The sequence below is a fragment of the Tympanuchus pallidicinctus genome, unplaced genomic scaffold, assembly GCF_026119805.1.
Source record: "Tympanuchus pallidicinctus isolate F22 unplaced genomic scaffold, pur_lepc_1.0 scaffold31, whole genome shotgun sequence".
Lineage (NCBI taxonomy): Eukaryota > Metazoa > Chordata > Aves > Galliformes > Phasianidae > Tympanuchus > Tympanuchus pallidicinctus.
Window position 1 is genome coordinate 1,274,567 of NW_026294749.1, and position 25,529 is coordinate 1,300,095.

Below are 25,529 nucleotides of genomic sequence, written 5' to 3' on the forward strand. Positions count from 1 at the left end.
AGAGTCCAGCTTGAATTGCATACATTCCAAAGCTGGCTGTATATAAAGCTCATAATCTCACTCCTAAAGACCATCAAATACTTTCTGATATCGCTGATTAACCTGCATGTCAATCAGTCTCCACACTGAACAAAATGACCAAAGATTTTAATTTTAGCAGTGAGTTGACATGGAAATAATCACAGAATCATAGAGGTGAAAATTAAACAATCAGTTGTTGGTATCATGTGGTTTTTTTCGTAGTTTGCTTGTGATTGCATTACTGGCTGGTGCCAGGCAGCCAGCTCCATTGTGCCAACCCAGCAAGGACCAGCTGATTGACATCCTGCATTTCCAAGCACAGTACATGTATGCTGGAAGCAACCTAAATATGCAGATAGCCAGACCACAGCCTCTTTTGAACCCAGGGAACAGGAAACAAAACTAAGTAGTAAAAGAAACTGCATGAAGCCCAAATCCCCACAATCTCACAGCAACGCTGTGCATGGGCAGGGTTTGTAGGTCTGCCAAAAAGAGAAAAAAGATCCTTTGTTCTCCACCTATCTTTGCCGGCTCAGGATTTGCAAACACATTTATAAGATGTGCCAACTTTCCTGCAGGTTCTTTTAGACACCTTAGTGGGCCAAATGATATTGGAGACATTCAATTCAGCCTTGCTCTTTCCAAAAGTCTCTGAGGCCACAAAGCTTAAAAGTCAGTACAGGCAAAATACACTGATCTCCAGAGAATTTACCATGGCATTTCTGAGATAAGACTTGAGGAGAACAAAGTCCTGAATCCACTCTCCTTCTTACTGGGAAACTCAGTGCACAGTTTGAGGAATTTGGGGGAGAAGGTAAACAGGAATTCAGAAGCCATTGGAAATCCTGACATTAAATATATATACATAGCTCTGTTCTTATATATACATATATACGTATACATACATACATATATATATATGTATGGAGGGAAAGTGCCAGATGAAGGAATTTCCCTCGACATGAAAATTAAAGGCAATCTCCTCTTAGGTCACTCTCTTACTCCTTTGTTTCTGCAGCATTGTTTCAACCCATTTTGTTTCAAGTTCTAATAAAAATCAGGTGGCAGAATGGTCAAATTAAAGCAGCACAATTTTGACAATGACGACAAAGTACTCTGACTTTTTCCAATGGCAAAAGTGCTGATGAAATTGCACATATTTCACTGAAAAAATGTTTTGTTGCAAAATTTTCGACTCAATGCTCTTTAGGATAACCAGCTGTCATTTTTGCTGTCTTTTGTTCCTTTGTTCCCTGTCTTCTTGTTGCCTCAAGCAGATGGCCATGCCTCATATCAAAAACCATAAAGACAACCTTAACATGTCTGCAAGGGTCATACACCAGCATCTACAAAATGGTGGCAGCTCTTAAGAGCCATGTCTAGAAAAGGTGCTGAGCAAGAACAAACAGGGATAACAAGCCTCCTTCAACTATTCATTTCCATCCTGCCTTCTGAGAGCTCTTCTAGCTAAAACTGAAGGCTGTGAGTTTGCTCTGGGCACTTTATGTCAGAAAGGGTGAAAGCAACTTGTAAGGTGTGCATGCCTTGCAGGTTTTGAGCTATGGCCTCGGAAGATATTGAAATATGAGAGGCAGAGGCAAAATGCTGATCAGTGACAAACTGTTTTTTAAAAAAGGTAAAGAAAAAAAAAGGGAAGACAAATGGATGTGGGTCTAGGGCTGATTTTTTTTTAGACCTCCTTTTCTGATGAATATATTTGTTCTTCTTTTCTCTCCATTTATTTCCAACCCACAGACAACACGGCATGGATTTTGACGAGGCGCTCTGGCTTCAGACAGCACGAGCAGAACATCTTTTACCTCCCCATCCTGATCAGTGACAACGGCCGCCCTGTGCTGAGCAGCACAGGCACGCTGACTGTGCACGTGTGCAGCTGTGACGAAGGCGGCATGGTGATGTCCTGCAATGCTGAGGCCTACGTCCTCCCTGTCAGCCTGAGCAGAGGAGCACTCATTGCAATCCTCGCCTGCATATTTGTCCTGCTAGGTAAAGCCTTATCTGCTTCTTGGGAGGATGAGCTCTTCTGTCCTGGCCAGGGGGTTGCTAACCTACTAAAGATGAAGGATACAAATGCATGTGCACACACGTGCATGTATATATATTACGTGTGGACACACACGTGCACATAAAGGGCCAAAACATGGAACAGGCGTAGTCGGCCCCATATTGCTTCAGACAGGGGTATAGGGATGGGGGAAATAATACAGCCTGCAAATATTCTGGCAGATCCCCGTTGTGCCAGGATGTCTCATATGGCCCTGCTGTATGAGAAGAAGTACGTCAGGAGGAAGTAGAAAACTGAGCATCTTCCATGTGTTCTCTCTACACAAGCATATTTCATTTTTTTTGTTTGGTTGGTTGAGGTTTTTTGCCCAGACCTTCTATTTCCCCTGTTAGCCTTGAGTATTAAAAGAACTTCTGTTCCCTTGTTCAATCTCTTGAGTTGTGAGATATTAATTCAAAGCACATTTTCCCTGAAGTTTCAGAGGCTCAGTATCAGATCAGTAGAGTAGTAAAAACAACAAAAAACTTTAAATTCTGTCTCTATAAAGTCTAGATGCCTCAACCCAAACTTTCAGCGTTCAAAACCCTTGCTGAGTTCTAGCTGAAGATACAGTCACCAGGTGACAGCACATTTTCTGCAGTGCAGACCTCTTGGTGCCTGTGTATGCTAAGAATCATCTCAGTATTGCTGAGCAACTGACAGTAATTCTAGCCCAAAGCAGCATTTTTCAGATAAACACAGAAATGCTTAGGAGCAGATGAAGGAGCTACCTCAGCCATTTGCCATGTAGGGAGACATACTACCATGGTGAATCTTCCATCATGGGCTTACCATTCCCCCACTTATGTCACGTGCAGCACCCAGACCAAGAGGCTTTCCTAAAGCAGGCTGCAAATCCACCTACAAAGCAGGAAAAAAAAAACAACAATCACATCTTTGTGAAGCTGCTGCAGATAAGTAGTTACTAATGCTTGATCTGGCTACCTTTAAAGTATCTCAAGTACCACACTGCAAACACTACTGGCTAGACTTGTCCCAAATGTTGTCCCTACACTTGTGACCAAAAGTTAAGACTTAAGGTAAGCTAAGGGACAGATGGGCAGGACCTCGAGACACTGATCTCAGGCAGATATCTGCATCCCTCCACCTGCAAACATCACAGCTTTTTATATCCGAGGGGCTGCCTCAGGCATAAAGACTTTGCAAGATCTGCCCTCTTACTGATGGCCCCATGTTTTGGTTGCCTCCCACAGTGCTGGTGCTCCTCATCCTCTCCATGCGGCGCCAGCGGAAGCAGCCATACATCATAGACGAGGAGGAGAACATCCATGAGAACATCGTCAGGTACGACGATGAAGGCGGTGGGGAGGAGGACACTGAGGCCTTCGATATCGCCGCCATGTGGAACCCACGGGAGGCCCAGCTTGTGGTGAAAAACAGGCAGGACATGCTCCCTGAAATAGAGAGCCTCTCCAGATACGTGCCTCAGGCATGCATCATGGACAACAACGTCCACAATTACGTGCTTGCCAAGCTGTATGAGGCTGACATGGACCTCTGGGCTCCTCCCTTCGACTCCCTCCAGACATATATGTTTGAAGGGAACGGCTCGGTGGCAGAGTCACTCAGCTCCCTACAGTCGGTGACCACAGACTCAGACCAGAGCTACGATTACCTGACGGACTGGGGCCCGCGCTTCAAAAAGCTGGCCGAGATGTACGGTGCCACGGACAGCAGTGGGGCCCTATGGTAACAGACAAGGAATTGCAGAGGGGTTTCCGTGTGAAGTGGCATCCAATTAGATCCATTCTCATTAGATGCTTCCATGGACATGGGTGAGGCCTCCTAAAATAGCAATACCGTGCTTCAATGAGAATGGGAAGAAGAGCGTGAATGAAGGTCTCTATGGATCAGCTTTACTTGGTTAAATTAAGTCATATTTTGAAACAGTGAGAAGCAGAAGGAAGAAAGTTTTTCTGTTTTTCTACAGAAAAATTGGAAAGCTCCACCCCTGGAATATAATGACATTACTCTCTCCCTCCCTCTTTCTCTCTCTCATACATGGCAGCTTACTGAGCTCTGTATGTCTGGGTTCAAAGACCAGCAAACACCAATTGTAATCTCCAACTCACAGAAGACTGGTTCCTCATTGGTTATTTTTCCCCATTACAGTGGGACAAAAAATAAATAAAAAAGACATGCTTGCTAACAAGAGAAAAAAAATACAAAGCAGAAAATTGAAACTGGAATCTCAGAGGGCTCTTTGTAAACTAAACCTCCTTTCTCTGTTGCTAACAGAGTCCTTTCCTAAATCTTTACAAGGAAGGCTGAGATTTTTTTTTTCACCTGGCTGAGAGAGCTGGGGAAGAGGCTTTGACTTTCTGCTCTAGTTTAATGACTGACATGAGTCATTGACATTAATACTAATCCATCTCCTATTGAGTTTGTGTAAATTTATTCTCCTCCCGGCTCTTTAAAACCATGACACTGCTAAACTGCTCAGAACAAAAACAGAAGATCTGCCTCTTTTGCACTGTAGATGTCTCTTCCATGTGCCAAATGTGAAGATTAGATTCTACCAATGAAAGCCAAATAAATTTAAAAAAAGAAAAAGCTATATTTGGTAACTACATGGGTTAGATGGGCTTTCCTAATCTGTGTGAGGTCAATCCAAGGGATGTTTACATACTGTAGATAACCTACTTGAACAAATGCAGTATTATAGACCAATAAATGGATGTAAGAAAATTACATGTATAAGTTTTGTATATTTGTTAATTTTGGTAATAAATATGATGTACTGCATACAGTACAGTACCTTAGCACCTCTTTTAATAAAAGTTAAACAGAAGGGAAAGTCTGATGGCAATTTATTGACTATCTTGCAAACAGCAGTTAGTGCTTATCTGTGGCTTTATTGTCACCTGCCTCGGGCACTAAGAAGAAGAAATGGTTTGTCAGCACTGCATTGAGGATACAAGCCTTCAGTTTATAGGTCTGAGCAGACTGCCTCCTGCTTTTATTGGCACTGGCTTGGACAGTGCCCTCAGCAGTGAATCAGCCCATGCCCAGCCCATCAGAGTAGTTAACATTTCTGACCCAAGGAAGTATGTTTTCTTTTTTAACATTACAGCTGGGTCAATAAGAATCTCAGAAACTAGTTACACCGCCCTAAAAGAAGCTCATGCCTTCAGAAACATGACAAGACATTCCACAACACACAATAGTCATTCATGGTCCATTCTACTCTGCAGATGAAGTTTTGAGCCTGGATCTTATCTTGTTTACCTGTATAAATGGGGACAACAGGAAATTACACTAATGCAAGTTTCATGAAAGGTAGTAAAAAGCTTCTGGAGCAGAACAGTCTGCAGTTTCTTTCTAGCTAAGACCAGCATGTCAAGGGAGCTGATCCTGCCACTCTGCGCTACAGAGGCCTACAGAGGAGGGAAGGCTTGAAACCTTCCCCAGTGATCTCAATACTGCATTGCTTTATCTGGGTTCCCAGAAAGCAAAGCATCTCCCACCAACACCTTGATGAACAGCTGTAACTCCCGTATCAGCTACGTACTGACAACGGAATCTCATCTTGCTGGGTTGGATACTCGTAGTGCTGCACATGCTTCTTCAAAAGGGTGCACAATCCAGCAAGGAGGTTAGGACTGCCTGGATATATCAACTGCCACCACGTCCACTGCTCAAATAGATACACAGCAAATACAAGTTGGCCAGACTCTCTTTTAAATAAATAATCATTTTTACCTAAGGCAGGATGCAAGATCACAGTGTTAGTCTGGTGCACAGCTGTGGGAAAGACTCAGACATAACACCTGTCAATATTCCGTTATTAATGCATCCCTACCTACAGAATGGAGATCATGGCCTGCTCTACATTAGCTATTCAGCCTGCAAGTTCAGGGGAGCAGCTCTCATTCTGTGTGGACAAAGGCTATTACAATGTATCAGAATCATAAAAGGAAAAAAATGTGCTATTTAGCTATGCTTGCAGTTACCTTCTCCCTGCCAAGCTCAGCCTTCAACTCATTGTCCAGTCTCCACATGTAAACTTTGTTCTAGCATTTAAAAGCAAAACACAGCTGTGGTGTAATACCTGATCCGCTTGATGCCATTAAACAAACAGAATGCCAGCCTTTTACTTTTGTTCATAGCATCATTACTGGGAACAACTCATCTCTCTTGCTGTATTTGTGCTTCAGAGCCCATATTTGGCTTTTAAATCTGACCTAGTTTTGGCTGTTAATCTTCGTGGAGAGTCTGTAGATGCTACTGATGGTAATCAATACACTACAAATACTGGAGCATCTCCCTTTGCTGAAGATGAGCAAAGGGAGCGAAAGCTGCAGTACGATTGCACTATTGCACATAGGAGGCCCTGCCTCCCTCATTTCTTTTGACTTCATTAGTGCTCCGCAGAGTTAATTATAAAACCATAGAATGGCTTGGGTTGGAAGGGAATGTAAAGCCCACCCAATTCCAATCTCCTGCTGTTGGCAGGGCTGCCAGCCACCAGCTCAGTTCGCCAGGGCCCCATCCAGCCTGGCCTTGAGTGCCTTCAGGGATGGGACATAAATGAAATCCACTCCAATCCTACGACAGCTCCAACAGCATCACTCTGAAAATGGAAAAAGCTCCACTTTCCCTGCAGCAAGAAACAGGGAGTGTTTGCAGAGCCTGGTGACATTTTCTAGTTGTTTGGATGGACTGAGTATATAAACACTTTTGTGGCTGGAAGTGCCTGCCTTTAAATCTCATTTGTTTTAACTATCCTCAGGATTTCCCTCAGAGCTGCTTCAATTGATGCTGTTAAGAGGGTCTTGTCATGCAGGGAACATGCAAGGTCATGTTCACAGTAAATAATGAGCCTGCATTCACAACAGACCTGTTAAAGGGCATGATTAACTCCCAAGACCTGTGCTGGAGTGGGTGGGATTCATCTAGAAGTACCAACATTGGAGGGGGTCGGGGTCAAAATACATCTGACCACAAACTGAAACCACATGGAGACCACTGTTGCATGTAATCCCACCACTGAATACTGGCTTGTGGGACCCACACAATGGGTCACACGCAGGGAGGTGATGACAGTCAAGGCACAGGGGCACAAAGCTGATGTGTGAGAGGACACAGAAACAGCTCATGTGGAAAAAGGGGGTGCAACATCTCAGGCTTCAGAAGATGCAGAGCTGGGCCCCATATTCCAGGAACAGCAGGAAGCAGCAGGGAAACTGCTGCCTTGTCATGAGGTTTGGGGTACAGTGGGTTGAAAATGCTATTTAAGAGGTTTGAGAATCACACAAAGGAGAGAAAATTGAGTTATTAATCTGTGTGGATGTTCAGTTTACCCATGCAAAGAGCACATTCAGGATATGATGAAAGAATAACAACAACAGAAAACTATTTGCCCCACTTCACATCCTTCTACCTGAAGAGAAGAGGCAGAAAATGAAGGACTGTCCTACAGTTGTCGAAGCAAATGTCTGAGGATAAAGAGAAAGCTACTTGCTGCTGTAATTTGCAGTGTAAATGAGGATTTTGCAGGGTCACACAATAGAGGGACTCCGTGATCCTCCATGGGTCAATGGAGGAATGCCCCCCCAATCCTTATATCTGTGCTTCCTAATTTCATAGAATCAAAGAATCGTAAGATTGGAAATGAGTTGCAAGATCATCTAGTCCAACTGTCTTCCTGCTACTGTTGCTATCACAAACCTCTAAACCATATCTTGTAGCTCCTCATCCAGACACCTCTTGAACCCTGCCGGGGACGGTGACTCCACCACCTCCCTGGGCAGACCATACAGGGCATGAAGATCAATCCCACTTTGCTCTAAAGAATAGGTTCATACATGAATTATAACATATCTTAAGTGATTTATAGCTGATATAACCATTTTACAGATGAGTAATACATGTTGCAAGTCCATCAACAGAAGATTTAATGGATAGGCAATCAGTCAGCCCATGTGACAACTAATTAACCACACATTAAGACCTCTCCCTGTGCCCCAGGAATCCTTACAGTGCTGGTCACAAACACAGCCTCAGCACTACACCTTGCAGTGGTAACAAAAGCAAGTGGACCTTGCTGTTATGCTCTAGCTCTCCCATTTGCAGCCCAGTGCAAAAGGACACAACAAGCTAACATGGCAGCCAGCCTCATGTCTGGCAGAGCCCTGCTCCACCAGGGCAGGAGGCAAGCAGTTCTTCTGGTCTCAGTATCTGCATGTACACTCTCACAAATGTCAAATATCCCTCACAAAACCCTCCATCTAGCATGCAGTGACTTTGGGATGCTGATACATCTCCTTTGCTCTTGAGTTTTAGTAATTCCACCAAAGTAGTAGTAGTAGTAGTAGTAGTAGTACTTCTACCAAAGGTAAGAGAGGAGGATTATGAGCTGGAAACAAGGAGGGAGGGAGAAAGAGAGGGTGAAGAAAAGAGTGAGCCAGAGGCACACGGGTTTAGGAGTGATTGGATTCTCTTCATTCAGGATGTCCTATTTTCCCAGTGAGCAGCCTGTAGAAAATGCAAGAAGCTGTCCTGCATAAAGAGAAAGACTGCCCTGATAAGCAAGCAAGCTGGCACATGCAGAAGATCGTGACACTGTATGGGAAGGTACAGGTCACAGCCAGGGGTTGTTTCCACTTAGTCCAAAGGTGGTGGATAAGCCAGAGCAGCTTCTTTAGTGTAAAGGAAGGCCCACATTTTTTTGAGGCATCATTTCATCGGTTTGTACACCATGGTCTGACAAGTCTTGTAGGTTTGGTGATCCTCAGGAGATCACCAAATATCAGGGGGACACGGAGTCCAAGGCTCCACCTCTGCAGCTCCAAGGACTGGGATCCAGTGACCTGGTGGTGGACAACGGGGAGCTGGAAACAAACATAGCACTATACTCAGAGAACGGAGAGGAAAGGAGACCTGACAGCTGCTGTAAGACCAATACTGCTATCCCAGAGTAGATAGTAATGCATCAAGCCTGGCCAGCAGAACCCACTGCTCTGCTCTGGTTTTCTTGATTTCTCCTCAAAAAATGTAGTAACAAGGCCATATATCTGAAAGCAGAAATAGCAAAAGCTAAGCAAATACTTGCTTGCAGAATTCTTTGTGTCCAAGTTCAGACAGCTAGAAATACCACCAGGAGAAAAGCTGGAGAAAATCTCCTCCTCTGTTTGTTTTCTTTATGGATATCATTGCAATTGAGCATATCACAACACTGTAAACTCACCCAGGCAGCCACTTCCCTTGGGTCTCTGAAAGGCTCTGGAAAACACAGTAATCAATGTCCTGATGGGATCCCATGATGCCCTTGCTCCCATTGAAATCAGCACACTGATTTCAAGGACAAAACTTTATTGCTTACATTTTAAAAGGTGGAGAACCTTTTGTGGACTGTCCGTGCTACTGTCCACTGCAATTTCTTCCCTATAATTGCTTCAAAAATCTTTTAACTACCATGTCATTCAGAAAGATTTCACTTAGATAATAAACAGCACACACGTAATGTTCCTCAAGGTAGTTTTCAGTGAAGGACAAATATCCCAACATCGTGCTATTAAAGCATCTCTGAGGAATAACAAAACAGACAGCCCATCCAGAAAGTTGAAGGGGCAAATCTCATGTAGTGATCCGTTTTGTCCTTGAGTTTGTATTCAATTGATTTTTGATGCAAGTAGTGAAAAAATAATGTTAATTAGTATAACTAATAATAAGTTACTAGAGAAAGGAGAAGCATAGCTGAATATAAAAATAATTTTCCTAGTGAGAAACAGCAAAGCTTATGAGCAAAATCTTTACACTTTAGTGCCTTTCTAATTGTAATGGACCGGGATGACTTTGAATGTTTGGTGCTTTTTATTTTTGCTTCCACAACCAAAATTAAGCTAGCCACACAGCAAACTCTCCAAAACCAGGGCATTAGCATTCATTGATTTTGCAAAATAAAAGCCAAGATTTTCTGCCCTGCTCTAACGAGCTCCTCTAATTCTTCTGTTTGAAAAGTCTCACACAAATTTCTGGCTGCCTTCAAGGTTTCATATACGCTTTTTTTTAACCCTCCATTCTTTCAGTAAGGCTGCTGTTCTGAGCAGGTTCCTCAGCATTTAGGCAAACATATAGTGCCGTTACTGTTTTGTCCTTAATTATGCCTTTTTTTCTCTTTTACTCATAAGCACTAATTGAGTCATGATCTCTTTGCAAATGTGACTTAACCTGATGTTCCCCTGCTTACTCAGACAATTAAAAAAATAACAGCACTGGTAATTAACTGAGGGCTGGCAATATAACTTGGCTCTCAGCCCACAGTGGGTGAAAGGTCAAGTGAAAAGTAAGATGTGTAAATGCACACTAAGAGAACCAGAACTAGGCACCAATCAGACGTACAAGAATAGCAAAGGCAAATTTTAGACATTGTGCTGAGTAAACTGAGTGCAGCCTTCTGTATGCAGTCTGAGTGGTGCAAAGCCTTTGCAGCAGAACGAAGCAACAGGTTATACAGAGGTTGCTGCTCATCAGACAGGAGAGAGCAAGCAGCTCAGTGCAGGGGAATCCTTTTAATTGAGGAATGCACACAAGCAAGGATGCAAGAGGTGGAAAAACATCTTCCAGCACTCTTAATTGTGAAACCAAACTCCAGGTAGTGCAGCTAATGAACACGGCATTTCACCCTAAACTGGAGAAGAGGCACGCTGCAAGCTCAATCGGTTTTTTTCTCAGTCCCAAATTTTTTTGCTATTCCTCTACAACCACATCTCTTCTTTCTCCTTACTCTTATGCTATTCATGGGCCAATTATAAAGCCCTCATGCAGCCAATTTAATACCCCTGAATCCCCATCAGTTATAATCATAGCGATGGAGTCTAGTGAATGAAGAGGCTGCTCATATTTCAAAGCTTAATGAGTTCCATTTCTTTTAATGGTATACTTCTATTAAAATTCACGGTCATTTTTCTCCATTAATTTCATTTATGAATTAATTCCTTCTAATTTTCTAAAGCATGACGTGACCAGTGACTTATGTAGGTCATGCCAAACGAGTGTCAGCAAAACCTTTATAATGCAACATCTTGTATTCTGTACACCTTGATCATTGCCCTCCCACACTTTTTAATTGGGATTCACAAGGCAAGAGGAAGAAAAGGGACAACGATCATAGTTTATGTTCAGAGAATGGTGAAAAATTCAAGTGATCCACATTACAGAAAGAGCTCTCGTGTAAAGGGAACGCTGTGCCTGAGACACAAGAGAGCTCTGCTTCACTTGGTCACAGCAAATAACATACGGGCAGAAGGAGTACAAAGCCTGGATGTTATAATGTCTTCTGTTTTCTTCTATTTCTGCTTGAAGACTGAGCAGCATGCCAGAAGGTAATCACATCCTCCAGGTAAATGGAATAAGAAGCTGAGAGTATTGAAAAGCATCTATCTAGGGCAGCTCACAGCACATGAGCACCCAAAGTAAAACCGCTAGACATTTACCAGGATTCTGCCAGCACAGTGCATGCATCTGATACCAAAGCCATGTGGGGCAGCAGAGCACCTCTGAGAAGAGTTGTGCTCCAGTCTCAGCAGTTCTGCCCAGCAACAGTCACAGCAGGGGCAGCTGTAGGCTCAGCAGCAGGCATGGAGTAGCAATGAACCACAGCCAGCACACTGGGGCTGCTTTGCTGAAGATTTACCATGGGGAGGCTCACTAAAAGTGGGTAATTGCAACCTTAGCATGGTAATTTGTTAGTTAAGAGTCTCCTTCTGGATCTGCCTTCCTGCTCTGGTAACATGCCCTGGTATGAGCATCTACAAGACAATTTATTGGTGTAAACAGTCATTGCAAAGCCTCTTTCTTCCTCCCAAATAGTCAATAAAACACGACAAGTCTCAAAGGCGTACTTTGCACAAAGTACTGCATCACGTAATGCCCAGGGCCATATTTCCTTCACTCTCACACTGATTCATCATCCCACTGCTCCAGTTTAACACGGTACAGAGGATTTCAAGAATTCAAAATTATTCTTGGAGATCGTTTTTGATGCGGCTCAAGAGTTAGTTGAAACAAACAAAGCAGTGTGAAGAACATTTTTTTCTGCTCCATACTGTTTGCACCACGGTATCGTGGCATTTTCTATTGCTATGCACAGTTGTTTTACACATATTAAAAAGATTCCCACAGAGCTGCTCACAATTTACAGGAAGAAATTCATCTTTCAGCCACTCAACTGATAGCTGCAGAGACTAGCTTGTAGCAGTCAGAGCTCATAATACATTGCTTCCTCAGCAAAAAATATAGTTCTGTACGTAAACCTGCAAATTTTGGGTCACCAGCAAACTCCGAGCACATAATTGTTATCAGATTAACTCATCTAGCTGGAAGTAGGAGTCCTTAAAAGACTCAAAGATATCATTATTTTGTTAAGTCACATTAAAATCTCAGAGATGCTTAAATCATTTGATTGTTTGAGCTCCAAAGAAGCACACTGTTCTGTAAACCAATCTAAAGAAATTTTCTTAACTGACGTTTAAGGTGAGATGGAAGCATCAAGTACAAAATCTGCTCACATCTCCGTAGTGTAGCTGGAAAAAACAAAGGAAAAACTATCTCTAGCTCTGCTTTCAGTCTAAAGGAATTTAGAGTCCACAAAATCCTAATAATACTGCTTACCACAGCACCAGAAGGCATTCAGATGCTGGAATGACATAGAACCCTATATAAAACAGAATAGCAGTGAGTTGGCTGCTTTATGGGATACAAAAATGACAAGATCCTTCTCTCAGACTAATTACTGGAAAAGTCTGGATCCTCCAAACATCAAACATTGCCCTCCAGTGCACAGAAAATTGCTTTAAAAAGTAATTATTATTCACTGAAAGGAACCAGAACAATTTTGGAAGAAAGGAAGCAGAACAGTTCTGAAATAAGTGAATTTATTATCTTGCTAGGCAAAGAAAAAAAAAAAGAGAAGAGAGAACGAGAACATATAAATACAACACACACATATTTCAGTGTTCAAATTCCAAAAAGTATGGTTTATGGTAAAGTCAACCACTGTTCTAAGTAGCCACTCATTTCAGTTGTTCAGAGATGACTTAGCTGCTGAGCGGAAGAATCAAGAGCCATGTTAGATGCTCTTAAGTTTGCAAGGCATCGATGTGGGGCTGACACATACAACATGAGACTGGAAAGCTACATGATACTGGAGAAGCAGCTGGAGTGTACAGTTCAGGAGCATCTGGAAGAACACTAAGATCTCACTTGGAAAACTGGGCCTCCATCCTCTTCTCTTAAACCTTTCTAATTCAATTTACTCCAAACGTATTTGTATGTTGCTGTATGTGTAATTTGCATCTTACACTCTCTGACTGCAACACTTTTTGTAACAGTTCTATCTGCCTTGATTTAGTCCTAAGGCAATTTAAAGTGCAGATGAAACAAATGGACCTGAGAAAATATTATTTCACTCTACTATGAAAGCATGATTGACTTTGCACACTGCTTTTCCAAGAAGAAAAATAGAGGAGACATTCTCATGGGGGCAGAGAGCTTGATGCCAATAATCAGTATGATTTTTCCCTTTAAGTCATCAGTATGAATCCTGTTCAGCTCAAGAGGATGGCATAGCACAGGAAGTATCACAATCAGGGCTGCTTGCTGGAACAGACTGTGGAAATATATACTCTAGATCAAGATTTTCCTTATGCACATTGTCGAGTGCTACCACCACCAGGAAAACCAGGCATACAAGAGGTCATAGAATCATAGAATGGCCTGGGTTGAAAAGGACCATAACTATCATTTAGTTTCAACCCCCCTGCTATGTGCAGGGTCACCAACCACCAGACCTCCAGGAGGGTTAGGGTGGGTCTCTGCTTTCCTATGCCAACTGACAGGTATTAGCAGAGGCCAGAAAGCATGGGCTTTCTCGTGTAAGAACTCGTCCTAACAGTGTGCCCTGGGTGCTCCTGGAAGTCACCACATCTGCACCTCTGACTTAAGGGCAGAACAGCTTGAAGACTATTTACCTTTCATTCCCTTCCTCACCAAAACATACTGAGCAGAACAATAAAGTGACTCAGTTATACTGTGTGTTCTCTAGTTCATGTTATACCCTCTGTGTATTCCACCATTCCACGGTGCTCTCAATAATTAAGAAGATGTAACATCAGAATGCTTAGCTGAGCTAAACTCTTTGCAAGTTACCCATCAGCACTGTTTATTTTCATTTAGCGTAACTGTTACACCAGAAATCCTTTTGCTCCAAAGAGACAGGACACACATAAGAAAGAAAATGCAACATTCAGGATTCCTTGTTGTTAATTTGCCTGGGGCAACTCAAAACTTACGCTGTATGTTAAGGTCTATACCATCCAGTCCACGGTGGTTAAGAACTGCTCTGCCTACACTCAAGGGAAGAAACAAAGCCACAAGTAAAAGATCAGCATTTTTTAAACATATCTTAAATTACCGTTTCTGACTTAATTTCCAAGGGAAATGGCTACAATGCATTAAATACAGCATACTTGGGTAGGGAACGAGGAATGTACGGTAACCTGAAAAATTCATGTAGCTGAAGTGAAGTACTGGATCCAGTAACGCAGTAAGTCTCTTTTCCATCAGCTCTGACAGCTGCAATTAAAAGGAACACAGGGTGCTGATACTCTAAAATAACTTGTTTATTAATCAGAAGGCCTAGTTATATCCAGCAAGAAGTTGTATGCCATGAGAAGGGGTGACATCAGTAACTGAGAGAGAACTGATAAGAGTTCTTTCTAATGTTCTTTTCTCATTTTAATTGCTTTGACCCCTCTCCCAGCCTCCTTTCCTTTCAGTCAAAATTGTTGCACTTATTAGTGTTGTCATTACAGAAATTGTATTCTTCCCATGAATATCATTGTGCCTTGATAGAAAAGAAGTGAACTACTCACTTTTCCAGTGAAAAGCTGAGGTTCTTTACTGGCTGTTTTAGCAAATTTTTACGGATTATTTGAATTCTTCAATGAGGAAAACTACCACCCATTTCCCAGCTGGTTCCTCCTACTGTTTCATCTACGCTACAGTTTCCTCAGTGTAGTGAATCATTTTTCAAACAAAAAATTAATTTGGTTGGTTGCTTCTTATAGGATGTGCAAACAGCCCTGCTCCGAATAGCCATTTTTCTAATCAAAAATGAAGGGACAGATTCACAGGGGAGAATCCCTTGCACAGAAGCAATTACTAAAAGGCAAACATTACGGCTGCTTTTATTGACTTCAGTAACAGCCGGTAGTTTTCTGTCTCTTTGATAGTCAGGCAACTGACTGAAAAATGAAACAGAAGGAATGAACTTCAGGAATTCACTTAAGCTTTAACCAAGCAGATGCATCAAGAGAGTATGGAAGTCTTTCTCCATTTCCAAAGCAATCTCTCCTTTGAAGTAGCAACTCATCGCTGCTACATTATGTGAAAGCTCCTATTTACCTAATCCAGGTTCATCTTTTGCTTATGCAGAGGACATAATCAAAATCATTTGCATTACTGCTCATATTGCTGCTGTGTGTGGCAAACTCTGGTCCTCTGGGGCAGCAGCACAGCATGGAAGCGATGTTGACAGCAGGTTCCTACATTTCAGTTTAGCTCTAATGATGGCTAAGGTATTACTAGCTACTGCAATTACAGATCTTCATAAACTAAATGTTCACGCAGCTGAGCATATTGAGTGCTAGCAATTTCCATTCTGGTGATTAAGAAGCCTTCAGAGTAGTAACAGCTCACCAAAGAGGTATTCAAAAAAACCAAAAAACAAAAAACAAAAAACAATCATTGCAGCTTGTTTGTTTCTTAACAGAACAGTACATCGTTTAACTCTATTTTGCAGAAGGCTTGTCACAGTTAATGCAGGGATCTGCAAATTGCCTTTACTTTCATACCTCCTGAGACTGCCTGGTGGCAGAAAGGTGTATGAGAACATGAAAGAAAGGAAGAAACGTATCTTCATGCAGAGACAGGATGTGAAGGGAGGAAAAAATACCCAAGGATGTGGGCAACAAGAGCAGCCCTCCAGCAGTCATTCAGTGGAAACTTATTCCATTACTTCATGGCTCTTTCAGTTTACTTAGTTGGCACGAAGTGAATTCATTCCTACATACAAGAGAAATTTGTCTGTCCTAATGAGACTGGAAAGTTAATTCTGATGAGTAAGACAGAACAGGCACACAGCAAAGCTGAGAGTCATTTAGTGCAGCCTATTATATCCCTCCGTACCATGAGGAAGTTTGGGCTCCAGTTCACAAAGCAGCAACGCAGTGCAATGACGCTCACCTCAGTGGGAGGTGGTGACACCAGAGCCAGTGCAAAGGCCAGTCCACAAATTACTCTTAGAGGTCTATCTAACACCACACACAACTACTGGAGTACAAGTAATGCCGTGAGACTCTTCCCCCAGCTCTGAAAGAGAGCGAGGAAAATGTTGTTCTTTAGATCCCCTCTCTAAGCCAGCACTGCTCTATTCATCAGCCGCGGGGAGCCTCGTCTTTATTTAGGAAATGGTATTTATAATGCAGTGCTATACTCTATGTCAGTTCCCAGAGGACAGTCTGTGCAGTCTCTGTTGCTCTAGTGGAAGTGAACAGCTGCTTTCTAGATTTGCCAAAGCCCTGGTGCAAAATAAATCCTTCTCTCTTCACTTAATTTTAAAGAGCAACTATCGTTGGGCAGGGAATATATGTGGGAAAGGAGCAAAAGCAAGGAATGAATTATTTTATATCATTTCTCTTCTATATTATCTGCAATATAATCATTTAAACTACAAAACCAGCAAAACTAAAGATACCATCAGAGGAGCAGCTGAGGAACTGCCACAAACGTCATCTCCCTCCATCTCTTCCCTTTCCCCATGGTAAATTCACTCTTTTCTGTTTCCCAATTCTTCACTAAAATGAAAGAAAAAAAGGAATCTGAAACCGAACACTTTTCATCCAAGAGAAAAAGGGAAAATGAGAGCAAACGATATATAGATTTCCTTCAGTTCCTTTAATCTAGCCTCCACGGGTCTAAGGTCAAGACTGAATCATTGTTTCCATTTCACTTCTTATTTTTAGCAGGTTTATACAGTTCCGTTGACTTAATATACCCTGGGTTGAAATTCAGTTTACAGAGTAGGAAAGCCAGTTGTTTAATCTGAAGAGGTCACACAGTCAGTCTGAAGGGTTACCCTGCATTATTTTTATTTCTGGACACTTTAAAATTCTCTCAACTTTAAAATTTAAAAATGCTGAGACAAGCCTTCGGTTCTTCCATGAAGAAATCTGGAGGGGGAAGCCCCTTTTTTTTCATCCCCTTTCTATTTTTTCCATGTGCCATTAAGCTTTCCCCACTGTTCTCTTTTTAAGCACATACCCACAGCAGAATGAGGTGTTGGTATCTGTGCTCTGACATACTGGGGAAGTCAGCAAGAACTATTATGCTCCCTAGTGCTCATATTTATGGGGAGGTATATTCATGTTTCCACCATCTGTTTACCTTTTCAGTTAACACCGAATGCTTCCGCTCACATATTCTCCCACTCACAAGGCTGCCCTTTACATTCAGGCAGTTTTACAAATGATGCATGTCTGATAAAAATTCACCTGGTGCTTGAACTTCACCTGGAGTTCAGCAGCATGCTGCTGTATCTCCAAATGCAATTATGGTTTAACAGCATGGTGTCTCCTCTCTCATTTCCAAACTAGATGGAATAAAAGATAAATAAAAAGTAACATGTATACTCAATCTCATCCATGCATCTGCATTTACACACAGACTTGCATGCACAAACTGTAGATTATATGCATTCATATTCATCAATTTGATGTCCTCTCTTCTTTAATCAATTATCCATGATAATCCATTGTATTCCCCCAGGTACTCAGTCATCAAAGCCATGTTAAACCTCTTCTTGAAGATCAAATGGCTCTTTAATCCATTTATTTACAGTTTACTGAGTTATAGAAAATTAATCAGGATCATAAGTTAGCTGCTGCAGTGAGCCTCTTCTGAAGGCTGCTATCATTGCAGACAGTAATTCTCAGAGAGCCAACAGGATGGGGGGAAGAAAGGAACAAATCTTTCAACATCTGTTCCTCTCATCAGCTGCCGTCAATGACTGCCTCCCTCTGATCCTTGTTTGATCAAACTCCACTCCATCAAATCCATTTAAATGAATTAGCACTACTAAGGTAACCAAAGAGCTAATTAGTCTTAAACTTTGTAGTTAAGTTCTTCACATGTTGTCTCCTGATGTCTAGAAGGCTAAGCAAGAGCTTTTCTTCTGAAGCTATCTGGGCACAAAAACATGTGTGTAAGGAAGTATTTGAACACAAATACAGCCTCCTTTTCTTTTTTTTTTTTTTTTTTTTTTTGACTTGGCAGAAGTTTCAATGCTATTGTCCTACGCAAATACTCTCCTCACATTTCTAGCCATTCTGCTGATGTACTAGCCATTCTACTAATGAATACTTACTGGCCAACTTTCTGGATGTGATTGGTGTTGAACCACTATAATTAGCTGTTGATTAGGCAAGGCTCCACAAATGTAAGGCCCAACTAATTAATGCACGTTCACGTTTGCCATGCATATTCACACTGATTCTTCTCTACAGCAGCAGAGAAACAAAACCAGTTAAACTGATGGACTCTGAGAACCTGAATGAATTTCTTATTAATTCTGCAAAGCCCAACTATGATATTAATTCTCAAGTTTGCATACACAGACAAACACAAATACAGCAACCTCTAAAATTCTGCTGTGGCTTTCAGAAACTGTAGGAGCAGAGATAAGTAGCAAAGCATGGCTGTTATAACAGAAGTTCTGTTGCCAACTGGTGCTGCAGGAGGATTCAGAGTAAATGCAGAATTGTCAAGGTTTCAGTTTTCCTTCTTCTCTAAAGATGATATTACAATCACAACTAACATTTTCCAAATACATATCATGCAATAGACATGCTGAAACTTTGCTGATCCTATAATCAGTTCTCAGGAGGAGATAACAGATAAAACTTTTCTTCAGCAGGGAACATATATGTATGATGTCAGAAATGACCCAGAAGTGACTCACATCACTCTTTTGACATGTCGCCTTCAAATGATTTCACAAATGACCACTTCATTTTCAATTATTCCTGTGGTTAAGTGATAATGTCACCAGACTAGAATGTTGTCATAGGGTAGCTGTCCCCTCCTGCTGTATAATGTCTATTTACTTCATTTCTGTTACACAAAGCAATCAGGGAGCTAGACTTTGTGTAAAAGACAACGTGTGTCTGACAGTACTGTTACCAAAGAGCTGCAGACTGGCTGCATCTGAGAACAGAGTGCTTCCATGCTACAGATAACTCTCAGACTGGTTACCTGATAAAATATACTTTAATGTTTTTGTTTTTAAATTACACCCTTTCACAGATGAGTTGTATCCCAGTAGTTCAGAATACTGTGTCTTAAAATTTGTATTGATAAATAAATGCTATTTAAGCAACTGGACTGCTCGGTATTCATTTAGTAGAATTATTGAATAAAGGCACTTGGATGAAATCAATAGGAGGATGTCAGAAGGAGAAAATTAAAATAGATCCTCCTAATTTAATGTGACAACTTCTTCTGGCTCTCTGCCATGAAAAAAAAATTGTACCGACTTGTATCTTTGTACAATGACATATCAATAAGCATCTATTTGTGAGTCAGGGCATTTAATTCTTCATTCACATATTCCAGACTGCTGTTAAAGAGATGCTATCAAATTCTGCAGCATCTGCACAAGGCTGCTTAAGTCTGCTTTTCCTCACACTAATATAAAACAATGCAATAGAGTTAAACCCACACAAATAGCTGCACAGGGAATAAGGAAATGGAGCCAAGTGAATCCAATATTCAATACCTTACCCCTTTTTCCTGCTTACAGTTCTACTTTATAACAACATTAGTCACCTCCCAAAACACTGCAGCTATCAGATAAGTCAGGTAAAGACACAACAGAGCCCTCATGAAGGGTTCAGGCCACTGTCAAGTTCTCCTTGATTGTAGTCAGCTTCAGCACAAAAAGGGCCTGTGAATCCTGCGTCTGGTCTTAGCATGCCAGGCACTTGTCTGATGTGGAACGTCTACTGTTTCTCTCATCAATTCCCATATTTCATTCCTAAACATCCCAGGCTAAATTCAACTCAAAGGCTGTTACTGACTGTACCAAAATACATCCTAGACAGAACAGTAGACAAGCATTCTCAAAACTCAAACTACATAAGCATTTTTCAGCACAGCATCAAATTCTGCTATTTGTGGTTCATTCTTCTTTTTGCCTAGAGGGGACAATTTCACATGCATTTCCTGGATAGGAACAGGAAGAAAAATCATGTAGCACTTTCCAAGCAGTGATGTGCCCACCAAAATACGATTCGCTACGCTCTTGCAGCGTCTTCCACTGGTGCATAGGGTAAAATCACCAGGGCCTACGAACACCTTTCTACTCCCCATCAGCTGTGAAGAATCTGAAGCACATCATACAACACATTTTCCAGCAACCAAAAGATGGCAGTGTTTCAGAGCTTTACAAGTGTCTGTGTACAAAAGGACAGCTTGTTAGAGGGCAGTAGGTAGTACTGTATGTTGTCTTCAAAGGTTAAGAATCAGCTGGTTTATGATACTTCAACCCAATGATAAGGAAATAAACAAGCTGGTAACCTACGAAAACATAGGAATCCTTGGCAAAACCTATTAATGTGTTCTGAATATTCTTCAAGGCTATCAAACCAATGCTACAACCAAAATTGCATATATGCTTGCAGGACGTGTGTGAGATGGTAAAGAATGAGCTTGCAAATTAAATACTACATTTAAAAGTTTTTCTTCAGCAAGTTTCAGTCATTGGCAAGGAGCTCAGCTAAACTTCACATCACAAATGCTGTTTGAGCTCACTCTGTTGCACTGTAAACTAACATAGCAAGGAAAAATCATGCACGTCTGCAAAATTGATGCAGTTTTCTTTTGATAATCTAGCAGATGTATCTTTTCAGCTCATCTCTGCTTCACAGTAACTTGGAAATGAGACACCATGGTAGGAGTGCACAGCCATTCTCTGGCCTTTAAGTTGAAAGCATTTCCAACTTCACTGGAAATATAACTTCAGTACAGTACAACTCCTACAACATTTGCAAATAGATCTACACTCCTCAAGTGGCTACAGAGAACCATGTGATCATTACACATATTGAAATTGCCCTGACACAGGCAGATTTTAGTGTTTGAAAACTTGACAGCATTTCAGTATGCTGTTCTACCCTTTCACCTCCTATAGATAGATGCTTCAGCCCATAACAGAGGTCTCGAGTAATGCAAACCTACAAAGAGAGGCTGCAGAAGCCTTGCAGAGGCTCTCACCTCCCTGTGAAACTGTAAGTATGTACTATTGGCACATTTTCTCAGTCCGTTCCCAATGCACAACTAAACCCTTTTAGCAGTCCATACAACTCACACACTGGTGTTGTATTAGCCGTTTACATTTCGGTTCTTCTTCCTGTGCTTTCTGCACTTTAGAAGCTCTCACTGTTCCCTTAGTGTCACGGAGTTGACTAGATCAATCTATGTCTGTGACAGGGGCGACAGGCCTCTGCCCTCCCCCCCCACCCCAGTCCCACAAAAATGGGAAGGAAGGAAGGAAGGGAGGAAAAGAACAACGGCAACAATCTATGGAGGAAAACTTATTTTACTACAATATTGGAATGCAAAATAACACAATATATACAATTTAGTTGAAATTGAGATTAATAAATCAGACAAGATAAGAGAGAGAGAGTTCCCGGGACCGATTCAAACCTGAAAAGCTTGGAACGGCTAGGAAAGCACCTCCAGCACCCACTGCAAGGCAGCAAGAGAGCGCCGCCCCCACCTGGAAGGGCCAGATCCCGTGACTGCTGTAATGTACAGGGATTGGTACCTGGGAGTGGGGCAGTGACATTTTAATACCCCATACACTACGTGATGTTTTGATGTGGAATACTGAAACCATAAAAAAGCAAAATAAAAACAAAAACCTAGAACCATGACACCTTAGAGCCTCTTATTTCTGCAGATTTTGTCTTCTCTTCATTGACTTCCCCCCCCCTCTGGCCACCAAGTGAGGGCAGTACACAACACTTCTCAAGTGCTCTGACTGCTATGTCACCTGAAATGTTTGCAATCTCTCACGTGCCCTACAATGTTTCCAAGCACAGTAGTCACTCACTAGAATCTTTCTTGGGTGTAACCTTTCCAATTCATCTTTCCTCTTCTCATTTTAAATGATCAGGGGACAAACTGAATTTCTATGGTGGAAATGTAGATCTTTTATAGAATCATTTGAGTTGGAAGGAACCCTTAAAGGCCATCTAGTCCAACTCCCCTGCAATGAACAGGGACACCTACAGTGAGATCAAGTTGCTCAGAGCCAGCCTGACTTTGAATGTCTCCACACTTGGAGCATCTGCCATATCTCTGGGTGTATGGGCACTGCTGAGTCACGGCCTGAACCTCTGATTGATCACCTGAGGCGAGCCATGAGTCAGCCAGAGGAGCACAGGTGAAGGCAATTCTCCTGTGCTGCCAGAAGGGGTGGAGCCTGGCTCCAGCCCTCCTAGACCTATTTAAGAGCTGGCTACCAGTGGGGAAGGATCTCTTCTGGAGATTGCCTCTGCTGGTGTTTTGTGAGTGAGCCCAGGATAGGGGTAAGCCTTCTATTTATTCTCTTTTGTTATCATAGTCTGCTTTGCCTAACTCTCTTGTTTATTTTGTGATTGTAACATCCTAATATTCTTTGATTACACACTTGGGGAGTCAGGCAGGTCAAATATACTAAAATTTACATCATATCTTTTCTTTGGAATTTCTAAAATGGGTCAAGGAGGAGAACAATACTCTTCTAGAGAAAGTGATTCCAGGGCAGATCCCAGGATTTGTGGGTTCCCCCTATTATGAGCTAGCGGTTATCACTGAAAAATCGGGTCCCTTACACATTATGGACAATATCTCCCCATATCGCATGGTGGATTACTTTCAGGGACTTAGCAAGGATGTGCTGATCACTAAAGAAAGACAACTGGCTGCCTCCACGGTGGTATGGCCACTATTAAGTGCCTTAAATCATGCTGAAATAAGAAATAATACTTTAGAGAATGCGAATCAATTTCTGAAAGACCATATTGAAAAAGTAGAGCAAGAACTTGGCTTATCAACAGGGAAGAAGCTAATTTTACATCTTCCCTTAGGCCAAGTTCGTAACACTTCAATAAATGATGACCAGACTCCTGAATCAACAGACTTCGTTGATCAGGAAAATAAAAAAATCCCAATTAGATCTTGAATATGCAATTCTGACTGATCCACTAGAAGTCCATCCTGTCATAATTCAGAAAACAAAAATAGTGCAGGACCAACCAGCAAGGAGTGCCACCTGATCAGTGGCCCCCTGCCCAGACTCATTTACATGTAACGGTCCGGCCATACATGGGCCATACATGAGAGACTTGATTCTACAGCAAGCTCCGTCTCATCTCTACGGTACCCTAGTCTCTATATCAAATCCCCTGGTGGCCTCAGAAGCTGTAGTCCAGCAGGCTGCCCAGTTAGTGGCTGACCTGTGATAAACAGAACGCCTGTGGACTAGACACAACATTCAGATGTTGGAAGAAGCAGGGGTCCTGCTGGCAAGTAAAACCAAAATGCCAGCTACTTGAGCTCCTCAATTGGGACCCATAAGGGTCTCCCAAAAACAAATGTATAATGATTTAATTTGGGCTGGAGTCCAATTTGCTAAGATTGATCGCCAGCCCAACCATGTCCTTCTCCAGCTCTGGAGACAACTACAGGACAATCAAAAATTCGAGAACTACCCTAAGAAATCAAGGGTATGGGTTATAGAGAGGGTACTAACAACATGGAACCTAGAAGATTTCATTGTTCCAAATAGGAAAAAAAAAAAAAAAAACAAAGCTGCCTCAGGTGTCTCGGGCCACAATGCCTGAGCCACCATAAGCAAAAGAATTGGCCATAGCACAATTCATGGTGTGACAAGGGATGTTAGTCCCCCTAGGGCCTCCAGATGGGACTGGATGCCCTATGTAGAATTAATGATTTATTGGTCCTGAAAAAATATTCAGAGTTATGGCATTAGTGGACAACAGAGCAGAAACTTCAATTATCTATGGAGATCCAATGAAATTTGATGGGGACAGAGTGATGATTGGTGGTTTTGGGGGACAGACTATTCCTGTCACTCAAACACAGTTAAAACTGGCGGTTGGGAGTCTCCCACCCTAGAAGTACAAGGTGTCTATTGCCCCAGTCCAAGAATACATCCTGGCCATAGATATTCCATGGGGTCTGGCTCTCCAGATCAGAGAGATCAGATCCGGGCAGTGCAGGCAATATTAAGAGGCCATGTGAAACATGGGCCTGTTTGCCTGTCAAAACCGCACCGGATTACTAATGTTAGACAGTATAGACTCCCGGGTGGGCAAGATGAAATATTGAGAATGGTGCAGGAAGTAGAAAAAGTGGGTATTATAAGACCTGCGCACAGCCCATATAACTCCCCCATATGGCCAGTGCGAAAGTCGGATTGCACATGGGGAATGACAGTAGATTACAGAGAATTAAATAAGGTTATGTCGCCTATTCATGCATGCGAGCCATGTGGATGGTTATAACCAAGGAACCTGGTGATGGTATCCTAAACATCTGCACAGTTAGTTGGGCTATGTACCAGGGGCTCACTCTTTGGATTGCACAGCAGGCCACTCAGGAATGGACTATCCATGCCTGACCAATCTGGGGCAAAGACGTGGTTAGACATATGGAATATGGTCAAACACAGGATTGTACGTGTCTACCATGTTTCTGGTCATCAGCCCCTACAGTCACCAGGAAATGATGAAGCTGGACACGCTGGCCCAAGTTCGATGGATTGAGAATTCACCATCTGAGAACATCGCCCGCTGGTTACATCAGAAGCTACGGCATGCTGGACAAAAGACAATGTGGGCAGCTGCTGAAGCATGGGGACTGCCCATACAACTATCTGATATCATCCAGGCACGCCAGGATTGTGATGCTTGCTCCAAGATGAGACCGAGATCGTTGCCTGAAACAACAGCCCATCTTGCTAGAGGACACAATCCTCTCAAGCAATGGCAGGTCGATTATATCGGGCCTCTTCCTCGCTCTGAGGGGGCAAGGTACGCCCTGACCTGTGTTGACACTGCAAGTGGGCTGCTGCAGGCCTATCCAGTACCAAGGGCAAACCGGGCATATACCATCAAGGCACTCACTAAACTGATGTCTGCCTACGGGACACCTCAAGTCGAGAGTGACCAAGGGACTCATTTTACTGGTGCAACAATACAGCGCTGGGCAGAAGAAAATAACATCGAATGGCGATTCCACCTGCCGTGTAATCCAATGGGAGCAGGCCTCATCGAATGTTATAATGGTATTC

At 42.3% G+C, this 25,529-nt stretch overlaps 1 protein-coding gene across 3 annotated transcripts in view; it reads left to right on the forward strand.

Moving 5' to 3' along the window:
• Positions 1-5,029, forward strand: part of CDH20 (cadherin 20) — a 209,483-nt gene extending 204,454 nt beyond the window's left edge. For all 3 annotated transcript variants that reach the window (XM_052697946.1, XM_052697945.1, XM_052697944.1), the window contains exons 11-12: positions 1,777-2,028; positions 3,301-5,029. In XM_052697946.1, coding sequence (XP_052553906.1) covers positions 1,777-2,028; positions 3,301-3,800 — 752 coding nt within the window. In that variant the 3' untranslated portion in view covers positions 3,801-5,029. The remainder of the gene's footprint in view (positions 1-1,776; positions 2,029-3,300) is intronic.
• Positions 5,030-25,529: the final 20,500 nt, after the last annotated feature.